This window comes from Hippoglossus stenolepis, chromosome 9, assembly GCF_022539355.2.
Source record: "Hippoglossus stenolepis isolate QCI-W04-F060 chromosome 9, HSTE1.2, whole genome shotgun sequence".
In the NCBI taxonomy this organism is placed as follows: Eukaryota; Metazoa; Chordata; class Actinopteri; order Pleuronectiformes; family Pleuronectidae; genus Hippoglossus; species Hippoglossus stenolepis.
Window position 1 is genome coordinate 27,359,244 of NC_061491.1, and position 14,424 is coordinate 27,373,667.

At 43.7% G+C, this 14,424-nt stretch overlaps 2 protein-coding genes across 8 annotated transcripts; one reads left to right on the forward strand and one right to left on the reverse strand.

Moving 5' to 3' along the window:
- The first annotated feature begins 620 nt into the window (after positions 1-620).
- On the forward strand, positions 621-6,718 carry rnf215 (ring finger protein 215). 4 transcript variants are annotated; one of them, XM_035166295.2, is made up of 10 exons: positions 621-1,175; positions 1,851-1,988; positions 2,079-2,150; positions 2,435-2,520; positions 2,667-2,721; positions 2,841-2,945; positions 3,124-3,240; positions 3,503-3,646; positions 3,894-3,996; positions 4,411-6,718. In XM_035166295.2, exons 1-10 carry the CDS (start codon positions 960-962, stop codon positions 4,431-4,433), a joined length of 1,059 nt encoding a protein of 352 aa, XP_035022186.2. In that variant the 5' UTR covers positions 621-959; the 3' UTR covers positions 4,434-6,718. The 4 variants fall into 4 exon arrangements, with proteins under 4 accessions (XP_035022186.2, XP_035022187.2, XP_035022188.2 ...); XM_035166294.2 differs by having other exon boundaries at positions 629-1,175; positions 1,851-1,997; XM_035166296.2 differs by lacking the exon at positions 2,079-2,150 and having other exon boundaries at positions 1,851-1,997.
- Positions 6,038-13,777, reverse strand: ascc2 (activating signal cointegrator 1 complex subunit 2). 4 transcript variants are annotated; one of them, XM_035166265.2, is made up of 19 exons: positions 13,657-13,777; positions 12,467-12,573; positions 12,202-12,360; positions 11,558-11,731; positions 11,208-11,337; positions 10,965-11,032; positions 10,700-10,813; positions 10,453-10,565; positions 10,294-10,368; positions 10,096-10,200; positions 9,940-10,008; positions 9,762-9,836; positions 9,366-9,582; positions 8,934-9,130; positions 8,525-8,644; positions 8,043-8,267; positions 7,848-7,938; positions 7,469-7,560; positions 6,038-7,140 (listed from the first exon to the last, which is right to left on the reverse strand). In XM_035166265.2, exons 2-19 carry the CDS (start codon positions 12,548-12,550, stop codon positions 6,969-6,971), a joined length of 2,280 nt encoding a protein of 759 aa, XP_035022156.2. In that variant the 5' UTR covers positions 12,551-12,573; positions 13,657-13,777; the 3' UTR covers positions 6,038-6,968. The 4 variants fall into 4 exon arrangements, with proteins under 4 accessions (XP_035022156.2, XP_047197262.1, XP_047197263.1 ...); XM_047341306.1 differs by having other exon boundaries at positions 12,467-12,744; XM_047341307.1 differs by having other exon boundaries at positions 12,467-12,770; positions 13,657-13,763.
- Positions 13,778-14,424: the final 647 nt, after the last annotated feature.

The window sequence follows — 14,424 nt, forward strand, 5'->3', positions numbered from 1 at the left end:
CTCTCTCTCTCTCTCTCTCTCTCTCTCTCTCTCTCTCTCTCTCTCTCCCTCTCTCTCTCTCTCCCTCTCTCTCTCTCTCTCTCTCTCTCTCTCTCTCTCTCTCTCTCTCTCTCTCTCTCTCTCTCTCTCTCTCTCTCTCTCTCTCTCTCCGACCAGCTGACTTGGCCGAAGATAAGCAGAATGACAGGACGATCACTCTGAGCGAAAGAACATGCACCACAGAGGAGGAGGAGGAGCCCCGCCCCCTTCTCAAAGATGTTTTTATGAAAACATGACATCACATTTTTAAACAAGATGGGTAACTGCTAGCATTAGCATTTACCATCAGCTAATTATACAGCATCACATTGAAATGACTAATATTGAAATTAGTCAAAAATATTTCAACAAAACATCTGCTTGAATTGCAATAAATGAGCAAAGTCTTTGTATTATATTATTAATTTTAAAAACGTTAGCGCCATCTAGCGGTGAAGACCCGTCGCCTTTAATCCCTCTATAAACCAGAAATATAACGGTGGCCTTCATGTTACGAAGAAACGCGAAAAGACAGAGACTGGTGTGTCCCTTCTGAGCTACCGTAGTAACAATGACGCAACAACATGGCGGACTTCGAAGAGCACAGTGGATGCATTTTAAAGAATAATCCGTGTGTAGATGTAACTTTCTTATTATACTGACAATCATTGTTAGTTACTTTGTGATTATACAATAAAAAGATACAATAATCGTGAACATTATTTCATTATTTATGTCGATATACCTGAACCATGCAGGACAAGATCCTAACCCCCCCGTCGTTTCCGGTGGGACCCGGAAGTCGCCTGGGCTTGTTTACATTCTCAGAGGAAGAAGAGAAACGTCACCAGCTTCCGCTCAAAAACAACAATGGCTGACACGTTGGGTTTGTGTGTTTATTGACCGTTTCCTCCGCGTTTCCTCCGCGTTTCCTCGGACCCATGGCTCCTTCCCTCCGCCGCCGCTGCTGCTGCTGCCTCTGGGTGACGCTGCCGCTGCTCGGGCAGCTGCTGGCGGCGGAGCTGCTCGCCCAGGTGGAGGTTTTCCTGGAGCAGCGGCCCGGGGTCAGCGCGGTGCTCCAGGGGGAGGTGGTGGAGCCGAGCGGCCGCAGCAGGAGCCCCGAGCCCCGGGAGGAGCTGGACGCGGAGCTGCTCCTGGTGAGTGGAGCATCTACTGCAAGTGACGGTGGTTGTTTACTGACATTTAGTTTATAACGAGACAAATTATACATTATATATTACACATTAATATTAATAAATGTGTGAAATAAATAAATACTACTTTTTCTGAATCAGACTTTATTGTTCTTGTTATTATTAATTTCTATTTCAATCAAATCAAGGTCACAAAGATGCTTATTTCCTGTTAAACTTTAGTAAAGTGAATAATTTGGGTTTTTAATTAACTTCCTGTATAACAGATTAACTGTATTTTGCACAATCCCTCCCCCTGGTGCTTATAGTTGTTTTTATATTTTTTATATTTGCAGTTGCACAAAGACACCATAGAAAAGTCCCTGTGTGTGTGTGTGTGTAAGTCTGCTTGGCAATAAAACCTGAATCTGATAGTTTTGGGATTCTTAGTAGGGAAATAGTTTTGGGCATTTTCCTTTGCTTTATAGATCAAATGACTGATTGAATAATTGTCTAATTAATAGTTAAAATAATCTTTTGCAGCTTTCTATGAACAACTCTCTCCTCCATGAACAGTCGCTGTAAACTGTCCCTGAGCAAGGCAGCTTCTTCCTCTGTCTCTACTCTGCAACTTTGAGCTTTTAAAGGAAAGTTAGATTTGACAATATTTGCATTTCTCCTCTGTTTGTTTCTCCTCAGGTTCAAGATGAGGAGACGCAGCTGGGAAGCGGAGGGGAAGACGCCAGCGAGCAGGAGCCGTGGATCGGGGTGGTGCCCGTGGAGATGGACGACAGCAAAGCCTCCACTGGGAACCAGGAGTCCTTCGCTGATGGAATGGTGAATAAAGTGAGTGTGGTCGTACTCTTGAGTTGTTTAGTTCGAAGCTTCAGTTGAATGAAATGTAAGATTGTCTCGTCTCTGTCCAAGATGAAGCGAGCGTTGGTCCTCGGAGCTTCAGCGCTGATCATTCTGGCTCTCAACCAGAACACCGTCAGTGAGGTAGACGTACCGGAGAACTTGTGTTGCTGATAATAACAGTTGTGTGTGTGTGTGTGTGTCGTGTGTTATTAGCAGTGCAGCTTCACGTCATTACATGTTACACAATCAAATATATTGAACTTGAATTAAGATTTTTTTAAATGTAGAATTTAAAGGAAAGAATTTAGAATATTTTCAGTTGTAATCATTAGACATTGTTTTAGGACAGAAAATCGAGGTGTGAAAACGTGTGGTGTTGGTGCAGCTCACGTTCCTGAACTAAATTCTGCCTCTTTGTGTTTCAGATGGATCTTTCTCAGGTTCTGTCGAAGCCCATCATCGTGATCCAGACGTCTGAAAACGTCACTAAGCTGATCGGAGCTCTGCTCAGGTAAAACATCGTCACCACTCTCATGCTGTTCGTGGAAACTCAGTTTATCTTTTAATCTTCATCTAGTTATTTAGAACAATTCATTTATCGTTTCATCTCCTGCGCTGGGCGATTTATCTTGACACTGAATGTCTGTGTTTTCCCAGGGGCCTTCAGGCGACGGCGAAAATCACGTACAAGACGATCCTGCAGGACAACCTGGTGAGCGCCGTCACAATCAGCTGACTGTGTGTTTTTCAGTTGTTAGCACCCTCCAGTGGTGAGTGAACAGATGACAGGCTGAGCTGACAGTGAGCACGTGCTGCTGTGTGTTCGGGCAGGGCGCCACGCTCACGCTGTGGTCCAGCTGCGGTCGATCGAGAGGCGGGCGCTACGGAGAGTGGCAGGGGGTCATCTGCACGGGAGAGTCCAACTCTCAGGTCCAGGTGGGGGGGAGCAGAATGAACTCATCAGCATCTTCTTTTATTGAACTGGCACAAGAGAAATCTGAAATCTAATATCAAAGAAAAAGTTACATGATAATGATAATATCGATGAAGTAAAAGGTAAATATAGAGATAGAAGCAGAAGTTAAAAGACTCTTCCCTCGCTCCGTGCCTGTAGAAATACCTGCAGCAGCTGTGGGACACTGTCCTCCTGGTGGCGCTGATCCTCAGCACCGGAGTCATCGTTCATGCCCGGTGGCAATACCAGGACCCCCAGCTCAACGACGACCTGGAGGTAACAGCTCACCTCTCATGGAGACCCTGTGGGTTCCAATGGCGCCACGGAAATATTCTAAATGTATATATTAGCTACACAGCTGCCTGAACTTCTGTAAAACCTCTAAGACCCTAGAAACCCTGAGTTTCTGAGGATTCGTATCTCTCAGTCCTGTGAGGTGCAGTCTGTGTTTTGTATTGATGTGATAAAACCAGCCCACTGAGCTTCAGACCTTTGGATGATGACGTTATGTGACGCTCGGCTGCGTCCTGTTCCTCAGCTGTTTCCCAAACAGGACGTTCTGAAGAGGATGTCGTCTCTGAAGACCAAAACATACCGTCAGCCCAAACCCTGGTGTGACCCGTCGCAGCCGGTGGAGACGGACAACTGCGCCGTCTGTCTGGAGCCGTTCAACAACAACCAGGTAGAAATGACATTAATCACAGAACTTCCCGTTCTTTTTGAGTAAGGATTATATTTGAGAACAACCCACTGTTCTGCGCTCGAGATGAACACGAGATCCTGTTGATAGCAGCTGTGACTCTGCTGATTTCAGATAAAATCCTGTTTCCTCATCATGGTAACACCCAGAGAATGAAGTGTGTGTAACCTGCTGCAGGACCTTGTGATCCATGAAATGTGCCGATCATGTTGTGTTGTCGTCCTCTCAGTGTCTGCGTGTGTTGCCGTGTTCTCACGAGTACCACAGAGAGTGTGTGGACCCCTGGCTGCTGCTGCAACACACGTGTCCTCTGTGCAAACGCAGCATCCTCAGTGAGTTCACAACGTCGCACACAGACACACAACTCTGTCGTCTTGTCCTCTCTGACTGAAACACGACTTTTATATCGAGTGCTGACATTTTCAAATCATTTACACAGTTAAATAAAGAAATATTAAAGTGCAGAATTATTTGTTACAGGATCAATATTATTAAAAATAACAATTAAGTCTAGCTCAGTGTTTTAGTTTGTTATGATCGAGGCAATTTATATTCATTTGGGTAATTTAACCTATAATAAGGCTTTTTTTAAATTTCATTTCTTATAAAGTCAGAACATATTTTGTCTTTTGATTTTTATCTTAATCTGAAATATAACTAAAGCTGTCAGATAAATGTTTTTTCTATTTTGTGTCAGTTCCACTTTCCCGTGTTTCTCTAAATCTGTGTATCTCCTGTCTCCTTAGGCAGCGTCTGCAAAGACAGTTAACGGTCGCCTCACCTCCACCAGCATCGCCACAGCAGCAGCAGCAGGGAATCGACCCCACGTCCTCGGTGACTCACCTGTAGCCGTTTTTGTTTTTACTGACCTCGCCGCTTCCTCCTTCCAGCAATGAATTGCGGGAGCAAATCCTTACGGCAGCTGCCTGGCTGATGGGACTGTGGAGCAGTGGGTCACAGGCAAACAGTGGAAGTATAAACACAATACTATGAAGTACTGTAGAACAGGGCTGGGCTATTAACTGGAAATGTTATTTATAACCTCTAACCGACTGGGTGGGGGGGGGCATGAAGTAAACGTTCATTAATCACAATGGAGGGAGGGATATTGATTTGAAGTCACACAGCCCGGCCCGACTGTAGAAGTACTGTTGTGTACGAACAGTTCGTCTCCCTGGGATCATGTTACTGTACAACTGTGGAAATATTAGTTTGAAACAAACACACGACATTTTCCTCTTTCCTCTGTTGATGAGCTCGGCGAGTTTTCACGAGTCAGTTTGTGCCTGAACGGCAGTAACCAACTTAATCATCTGGACTAACGGATTTTAAGAGTAAGTGACGCCCTCTAGTGTCCGAACATATTTCAGTTAGATACGAGTGGGAGCGGTTCTGTAGTTGTCGTGCAGAATTAACGGTCGATAGCAGACGTGAGAAAGTGTTTGCACTCGTCCCTGATTTGCCTTATTGCACAAACACACCTCCTGACCTGTTAGAAACTTGATGTTTGTTCCAGCAGCTCGTTCAGCTGCGTCAGTGGTGGAGACGTAGAACACGTAGTTTGAGCCTGAGGCCGCGACTCCGACGCTTCGTCAACCTCTTTGTATTATTTCTATGTTCAGAGGGTTTGTTTGACTCGTCATGTGACTCGTCATGTGACTCGTCAGCAAAGCTAATCTGATCAATTACAAACATCATTTTGACCAGAGCCCGACAAATATGAACCTTTTACAGACACATCAGTGTTGGTTTGCTGATATGAAAACTTGTTTAGTTCCCTAATTCAAGTTCTATATATTTGGTAGAATTTTAGTTTTCTTTATAGTTATTTATGTTTGTCTATTAAGCCTCAATTACAGTGTTAGATAACATCTTAGAAATCATTGCCAATTATTTTAAATATATATATCAGTATGAGATTTTTTTTTTAATCCTTAATATCGGCATCAGCCCCGAAAATATTGATATTTGTTGGGCTCTAATTTGAACTTTAAACACAACATCTGAGTATTAGCGACGAGTTGAAGGAAATATTATGAGATTTCGAGAATCAAGTCGACATTGAGAAGAAACTATCGCGAGAATAAAGTCGTAATTTTACAAGAATAAAAGGAAAAATCTTCACAATCTTTTCAAAGTCCTGATTCTTATGATCATGTGGAGCCGACGAGACAAAACTTCAAGTATTTTGTTCTTTGTGAAACCTTTAAAGTAGAAGATGCTCCACATTTTAACACAGGAGACTGATTTTCTTGAAATCTCATAACTTTTTTTTTTAACCCTAATACTCCGTGGTACTGTTGTGTAAAGAAAAGCCTGAAGTCAGATTTTATTTTCCATTTACAAATGAAACAAACAGCAAATGCTGAACTATTGGAGGATTTATGGAAACTATTTATTCACAATTTTGCAGCTCAACAAAATAGTTTACTTGCCAAAGGTGGTTGAAGGATGAAGATAAATCACTGATGATCATTTCAGGCCAAACTGCAACAACCCCCTCATGTTCTGCTAAAAGCAACAACTCAAAAAAGTGTTTTTGCTTCTCACGAAAGACGAGTCAAAGTCCGAAGTCTGTTGAAAACATAGTATTATCGTATTTTGTTATTTTTGCGACGTCAACTCCAAAAAGCAAATAACGTGTGCTTTCTTTGTTAGAAAATGCAAAATGATAGATCCGTTCTCGTGGTAGAAAATAGTCTGAGCATGGCAGCGAGTGTGAGACACGAGGCGCCACCGGGCAGCGCGTGCTTCCAAACACAAACACAGCAGCATCGTAAGCAGGCGCTCGTAGAGACGCGTCGTTGGGTGAAGGCTGCACAACAGGGACAGGCGTCGATGTCCAGACTTTAAACACCAGGTCAGTGATTGTTCTTCCAGCTACAGACACAACTGCAGTCTCTGTAAAACCCCGAATGTCTCGTCCTTTGTTATTTTCCTATGTTGTCTTCTCGATGATGATGATGATGTCAAAGAAACTTCTCTCAAATCACTATGGATCTTAATAATAAACTGATTTGTTACTTGGCAAAAATAAAGCTCTCGTTCTTTGTCCTCAGAACTTTGGTTATTGATGAGCTAGAAAAAGAAAAGCAGATGATCAGCGTCTCAGTCAACGAGCTGCTGAGAAAGTCAAATAATTACACTTTGTCTCCAGCGACTGAAAACCTTCAGCAGCTTCACTTCGGGACCGGAGCGCCATCGAGAGTCCGTCGAACCAGAACCGGATTATTTCCGTTTGTCTCTGTCACACCTTTTCATCCACCATCGGTCCGGTCGGGTCGAGCAGCAGCCGTCACCCGGGTCAGGACGGGATCATGCCCTTGTTCCTCTTGCGGTCGGCCATGCTGCGTCGGTTGTGGTTGCCCACGCGGGTCTTGTTGGCCTCCTTCTTGCGTCGGTCCAGGAATGTGTCCGTGCTTTGTCCTTGGCCTTTGGGTTGGCCGACGACGTTGCTGGTTCGCTCCGGTCGGAAACTGGAAGAGACGGAGGAAGGGACAAGGATGTTGTGTTTTCATCTTCATCTGATAACTACTCAACTGATTGAGGAACAACTAAGTTTCATTTTTAGGAAGATCATCCCAAGTCTACTCATTTCATTCATCTAGTAATTGCAATGTTTTTTTTTAAACTGATAAACGTCGAATTAGTTTAATTTATGACTCAAAATCATAGATTAGCTGCAGGGGGCTTTACAACCACTACAATACTTTCTAACCATAGATCCTTAATTTAGAGATTTGGAAAAACTCCAGAGAAAAGCACGTTAAATGTGTGAATCTACAGAGGAGGTGAAATCTTTACCCTCGTCTTTGGTGCATCGCGGCTCTTCTGGCTTCCGCTCTCTCCCTCAGCAGAGCCGGGTCCTGCACAAACTGGTCCCTGTTCACGTTGTTCTGAAAAGGATTCACATGTAAGAAGTGGAGTCACGACAGAAAACATCATCAAACAGGAAGCTCACGCGTCTGTAGCCGAAACATGTCTTTTTCAAAATATTAAAAACTTCCTGAAACCTGTTTGAAAACCAATTAATCTCCAATAAAACTTGATTTGGCAAATATGTTAAATTTATAAAAGACATTGGCTGCTGCATATATATATAGAATATTATATTTTACACTTAGAACCTTATCATTGGTCAAATAGAAAAGTTGTCTCTAGTAATGGTGAATCATTTCCGTACCTGTAAAGGCTCTCCCTCCTCTTCATCTTCACCCTCCTCCTCTTCCTCTGGTTTGTTTGCTCTTCTCAAAATCTGTGGGATTGTGAACGGTCTGCAGGGAAACACAAAGTGAAAAGGTTCTGTGATTATCATCACAAGGACGAGATGATTGATCCAGATTTAGAAAGTTTCCCGTCTCAATCTCCTGTGTTTCACCTTCGGTTCAGCACACTGTCTCTGTCCAGGTCATTCGCTCCAATCTGGTTCATGTCGTACGTGTCGTCGTACTCGTCATCGTAGTCGTCGAGGCCGTAGTCGGCGGCGGTTTGACCGGGTTCGATGACGACCTCGTCCACCACGGTCTCGTAGGTCTGATACCGAGCCCGCTGCTCCTCGATGTGCCGCTTGTCGTTCAGCATCTCTCGAGGGTCCTCCCCTTTCCTGCAGGAGACAGAAAACATGGAGACGTTTCCTTTAAATGTATTCACAGGTCGAGTTGTGGCCCCTACATGGTTTTAAATAGAGTTTTAAAGAGACACAAGGCTTAAAGATAACTAACATCTGTATACAACAATTTAATAAATGGATTTTATATCCTCCTCTGTCACCAGGATATCGATGGTTTACTTTTTCATTGTGCCCCTGTGGGTCCAGGATGTTAGTGTTTGATTAGTGGGCGCGTCCTGTTTGCTCTTTACCTCCTGCCCTTCCAGATGCGGGACATGTCCACCTGGTCCCTGCGGAAGACGTCAAACTCATCGTCATCAAACACGTTGGATCTGTCGCTCAGAACATTTGGAATCTCCTCCTTCACAGGCCTGAAAAGACGAACAGAAGAAAATGGCAAATTTCCCAACATTTACCTTTTTATTCACCACAAACTCTGAAAAATAAAACCTACTTCATATTTAAAAGTTATCAGACAATAGAGGAGAGATCTGTACAGTTTTGTAATCCATGGCCACAGAAAAGTAGAGATTGTAGTTTGTCCTTCATGTGGATACTGAGAGTGAACGGACATTTAAACTAAAAACAGTCAGGAGACATCAGTATAAGTATCCACTTTATGGATCCTACTGCTTCATGGACAGCGGTGTGTTGTGTCACCTTGACAGAGCTCGGTCCAGTTTGTCCAGACCCGGAGTCAAACGATCCTCCAGGATGTTGTTGATGACGAGCTCAGAGTTGTAGTCGTACGCCTCCAGACACGCCAGCAGGAAGCCTTCGCCCAAGTCCGGCAGCAGGTCACTGATGCACGACAGCAGGGACTCCAGCTCGCCCTCGCTCAGCGGACACACCACACCCTGAAAACAAGTTCACATTTTGGGGTTTTAGATTCTGAAATGTGAGAATAAATGACTTTAAATCGAACATGTTTGGTTTATGGACTTGTTCAAACAACAGTAGACGTCTGAAGGTCACACTGGGCTGTGAGAATCCTTTTCTAATTTCCTCAGCTGATAATCAGCGATGATGAACACGCGACACTGAGCTGCCATTAAAACATAAATAAGAAACTGTAAAAATCACAGAACTCACGTTTTCTTTTCGGGGAGCATCCAACATGGCCTCTGCTCCCCTCGCACTCCCCTCTCCTGGTTCTCGGACCTGATTCTGAGGATTAAAACCGGCTGAGGAGGCGGCAGCAGCTCCCTGATTGGCTTTAGGCTGAATCTGGCTCGGGGGTTTCCGCCGCCCGACGCTCTCCCAGGCACTTTCCACCCCCTGGAGCAGGTAGGACGTCCTGGTCTCATCGCTGAACAAAAGCAGAGCTTAAGGAAAGAAAAACGAATGAAACGACTTATAACTAAATAAAGGAAATACTGTTTAAGGACCCAGGTTTGGTCGTTTACATGCACCACTACTGTCAGACTGTTACTATCAGTAGAAATGTGTTTGTGTCATTGAAGTTCTTTCTGTGAAGGAGGAGGATACATGACGGGGACGGCCTGGTGCAGGAGGCTGATGTCGTCTGAGATGGGAAACTGCTCATCGTAGTCCGACAAGAACCTGAAACACAAACATTCATCCTTCAGAAAACATTACATACAGTACATTTCAAATTACTGCTGAACAAACCACTGTCCTCACTGATCTTAACTCTTCTTCTCACCTTTTTTCAGGTAAAAAAGACGTGAAATGTTGTAGAAGATCCTCTGCAAACGTTTGCATGTTTTCTCTCCTGCAAAACAACAAAGCAGAATTAATGCATGTATTAATACGTGTAGAGATAATTCTGCTGAGCTACATGTTGAGGGTTTGGACTCACCCCTCCAGGATGGGTTGCAGGCAGGTGTGGTGCAGCAGCAGGTGAGCCATCTCCACCATCTTGCGACAGGAGTGGGACAACCTCTTCCACAAGTCGTCCTGAAGCCTGGAGGAGGGTTTGGGGAATTTATTTACCATCATCAGCCACGTGGGTGTTTAGATTTACATGTCTCTTCTCTTTTCTGAAGCAGATTCTCACCCTTTATCATCAAAGTTCCTCTTCTTCACCGCATTCTCCAGATCAGGCACAACGGTCTCATAAAACGAGGTCAGTCTGACGAGAGGAGAAATACATATTGTCATGAACAGATTTCATGCAGATTAGACCATAAACAGCCACGTCCTCCCTCTGTTCTACCTGCTGAGGAAGCCGTTGGAGTAGAAGATGGCGCAGGCAGCAGGGAAGATGTCCAGGAAGGCATGGATGGTGGTGGTGGAGTCACACAGGTACAAAAGTATATCTACAAGATCCTAAGACAAAAAAGAAAAGAAAAAAACATGCATGAACATCAATGTCAGGACGTGAAGCTGCAGTGTGGAATAAAGTCAACGTTTAAAATCCACAGAGACAATCGACCAAGTGGATCTAATTCTTTGCGTCTGACCTGCGGGCTCATGGTCATGGCCGTGGGCTGCTTGTGTGCGTTCAGCTTCATCGGCTCCATGGCCGTGGCTCCTTCACAGTGAAGACCACACTTTTCCAGGACCGAGTCAAACACCTGATCGACGGAGAAATTATGATTTATATTATTTTGTGTAGGAGGTGTCTTGAATTCCCTTTTTGGAAAATCTAAATAAACCCAAACATATTATTTTAGCCAGTCTTACACTTTCTGTTTGTGAGGCTGAATGTTTAAAACGTGATTTTACCTGTAACACGGTGGGAACGGTCTCATCCAGGTCACTGTAGTAAGACGGCTGCTGAGTGAAGATGTTGTCTGACACGACATCAATATGAAAACAAACAAGATTAGACACGGGACACAACAGCAACAGTAAAAAGTCCTCAACTCAATATTTCAATATAAAGTTAATATTTAACATTATTTCTCATATGAATTCTATTTCATATTGTACTCGTGGTGTACAAAGGAGCCTTTGAACGCAGCTCACCGATCATCTTGTGCAGAAGCTGGCTGTTGCCTTTTCCAAAGAGCACACACAGATCCAAGATTTTGGGAATGTCAAAGAGGAAGTTTTCATAGATGATTTCTCCAAACACTGACGGGGTGAGGAAACTCTCCTGAGGGACAAGAAGCAAATTAACACACACACACACACACACAACACACGCAGCAGGTTAAACTGTGTATCAAGGATTTATACTTTTAAAATACAGACAAACCCCAAACAAACCTCATTGTCTGGGATCTACGATGTTCTAAATCTCCCCCAGGATCAATAAACTCTCTGTAGTTTCACCATTCTCTCTTTAAAAGTGCACATCTAGGTGTTGGTCCTACCTTAGACTCTTTGTGCGTCGCCATCCTCAGGAAGGTCAAGAAGACGACCTTGTGGACGGAGCGCTGCATCTCGGCCACCGCCGGGGAGGAGGGCAGGGCGGCGAGGTCGAGGCTCCGGGGAGCGTGATGCAGGTACGAGTCCAAGCACGACTGCAGGGACTCATCGAACACCACCTGACAGGAGGGAGGGAAAACAGTGACATAGAAATCATATAATAGACAGAAGGCGTTAGACAGAAGAGTCAGAGGCTGAAGCCTGTTTGTACTAATCTCTATGAACAGATTCTATAAAAATGAAACTGAAAGTAATCCTACGGTTGTTATGATGAACATGTATTTAGTAATTAAGTTATATTATATTTGTACTTTGTGCTTCTTTCTTCTTTTGTATTTTATTGGTTTTGATTATTTACTTAGAAACAGCAACAACACAAGGTCAGATTTGTCTTTATTCTGTTTGTTCTGTTCCTTCTTCTTCACTGATTTATCGAATGTTATTTTGTGCTGCCTAATGTTTTTCTATACGTATTATTCATGCACATCCTTTTGTGAAGTCTCCTGCTCCCTGAATCCTCACTGGATCTCTCATTCCCGTTGTGGCTGAATTAAAACAACAGAAAACGAGGCTCATGTGTTTCTCTTACCTGGCACCAGAACTTGTCGTGGGGCAGAGCGAGCAGCCACTCCAGATCCTCTATGATAAACCTGGCATATTCCAGAAACTCCTCCACCACCGCGGGAGAGCCGTCCTCTGGCGGAGGCTTGTAAGGCACAAAGCAGCGCTCCTCCTTCCTCTCCGGGTGCTGATGAGGAGCAGGGAGAAGCAGGTTTGACTTGTTGCTCGGAGGGAACTGTGATATTAGCTCAGGAGCACCAGGAGCACCAGGAGCACCAGGAGGGCGGACTCACCAGTGCAGGCAGCGAGCGCTCCCTCCCCAGCGGCCCAGGCACGGTCACCTGCTGCTCATCCAGTGGCACTCGGGCGCAGGCCATGACTTCACTTCTCTGGGTTTTATCTAATAAATCATTTTGACAAAATTCTAAATACATGTAACCTCTGTAAAACAGGTAATTCAGTTATAGGTACATAGTTTTAAACTGGATCAGCAAAGTATTTTCAATCAGAAACACAGCGAGCTTCAGTACCTCGTTATAATGCAGGTCGGTGGAATCAGGAGCCGTGGAGTCTTGGGGATATTTATAAGAAAATTGACTAAATAACAGATGAAGATTCACATGGATGCTGATTAGATGTCTGTCAATCACCTCATCCATCAATCAACTAACTCTCTACAACACAAGTTAGGAAATGACTTTAAGACGTTTTACAGCAACTTCTCTCGAGGAAAGTTTGATCACTTTACCTCATTATCCTCATTATCCTCATTATCCTGGCACATGAGAAACTGCATCTGAATCCAGTCTCTGAGTTTGAATGAAGTCTCACTTTAATAAATCTCAAACTTATGATCTTATTCATATTTCAGCTGCTCACACCAGGAACCAGCAGTAAATGACTTTAAGACGTTTAACAGTCATTTCTCTTTAGGAAAGTTTTTATAATTCTACCTCATCATCCTCATTATTATCTAAATATGAAGAACAACACTTTGACTCACACGTTGTAACAACCTGAGAAACTGCATCTGAATCCGGACACAGGGTTTGAATGACGTCTCACTTCTTTATCAAATCTTTATGATCTTATTTATATTTGAGTCTTTCTAAATTCTTCGAGGCCTTTTAAACAGCTGCACCCCCCCAGGTACCTGCAGAGGTGTGTTCAGCTGGAGCTAACCGCAGCTACACAGCTAGTTAGCTGCTCAGGTTAGCCGTGTCAGGACTAGTTAAGCGGTGACAGCTGCTGCTGCTCGTTGAGCCTGACGACGGGTAGTTAATCTGGTTAATTGGGTTAATTGGCTTGTTTTAAAAGAGCTGAGTCCAACCTGCTCCGACGGGTGACAGCACGTCAATGAATGGCTGCCCGGCTAACGTGGACATAAAGCGGCTAACTTTACCCCCCCGGGGGGCGTTGTCCCCCTCCCCGGTCCCTCGTGTCGGAGGAGCGGTGCGGTGGAGACGTGGAGACGCGTCCTCACCTCTTGTTGTGGTCGTCCGCGGCTCCTTCAGGCCATGGCGTCACACACCGCTGGGAACTTTCGAGATGCTAACGCTAAGCTAACCAGCTGAGTTGCTGGCAGGAAGTGACGCAGGGAGCAATTAGAAGGGCACGTGACTGTCTCTGCTGCCCCCCTGTGGGCGCCAGAGGGCAGAGCAGCATTCCCCGCCCCCCGCGTGGTCAGCTGTATATTAAACTTTTATAACTTTATAAATAACAAAGATATAAATAAATAAAGTTACACAATAAACTCTGGTCAAAATCGAGACTTTAGGTTTAAACACTTTAGTAAAACTCAAGTGGTTTTGATTGTTTTTTAGTAATTCCAATTATTTATAACAATACAAATCATGAGCCATGAATTTAAAATGACGATATTAACAACCTCGTATAATTTAAGTGAGAAAAGGACACTTCTGCACTTCTGTAGAAAATTCAAATTTCAGTATATCTACCATTTTATACATTTCTCATGTTTTCCACTTATTTAACTTTTATTTAAACTATTATTTTTCCATCCATGCAATTTTAATTTCATATATATGCAATGCTTTGATACCGTATTTTTTCTGGTTGCATTGTACATAATACTTTATATTTCTTCACATTGTGTTTATATTGTATCTTTACATGATAACTTATTCATTACTGTTTCTGATTGTGTAATAATAATAACCATAATAACTTTATCACACATTTAATAGACTAAAAACAGCTCCATGTGCTTTACAACAGAATGACAGATGCT

Bases quoted from the DNA above. Each gene is read 5' to 3' on its own strand.
- rnf215 (XM_035166294.2), top strand. From the start codon at position 960: ATGGCTCCTTCCCTCCGCCGCCGCTGCTGCTGCTGCCTCTGGGTGACG. The intron at 2,151-2,434 runs GTAGACGTACCG...TTTGTGTTTCAG, and splicing joins ACCAGAACACCGTCAGTGAG to ATGGATCTTTCTCAGGTTCT. The intron at 3,997-4,410 runs GTGAGTTCACAA...CTGTCTCCTTAG, and splicing joins GTGCAAACGCAGCATCCTCA to GCAGCGTCTGCAAAGACAGT.
- ascc2 (XM_047341306.1), bottom strand. From the start codon at position 12,607: ATGTATTTAGAATTTTGTCAAAATGATTTATTAGATAAAACCCAGAGA. The intron at 11,033-11,207 runs GTGAGCTGCGTT...ATGTCGTGTCAG, and splicing joins GCTTCTGCACAAGATGATCG to ACAACATCTTCACTCAGCAG. The intron at 10,009-10,095 runs GTGAGTCCAAAC...GTTGTTTTGCAG, and splicing joins CTGCAACCCATCCTGGAGGG to GAGAGAAAACATGCAAACGT.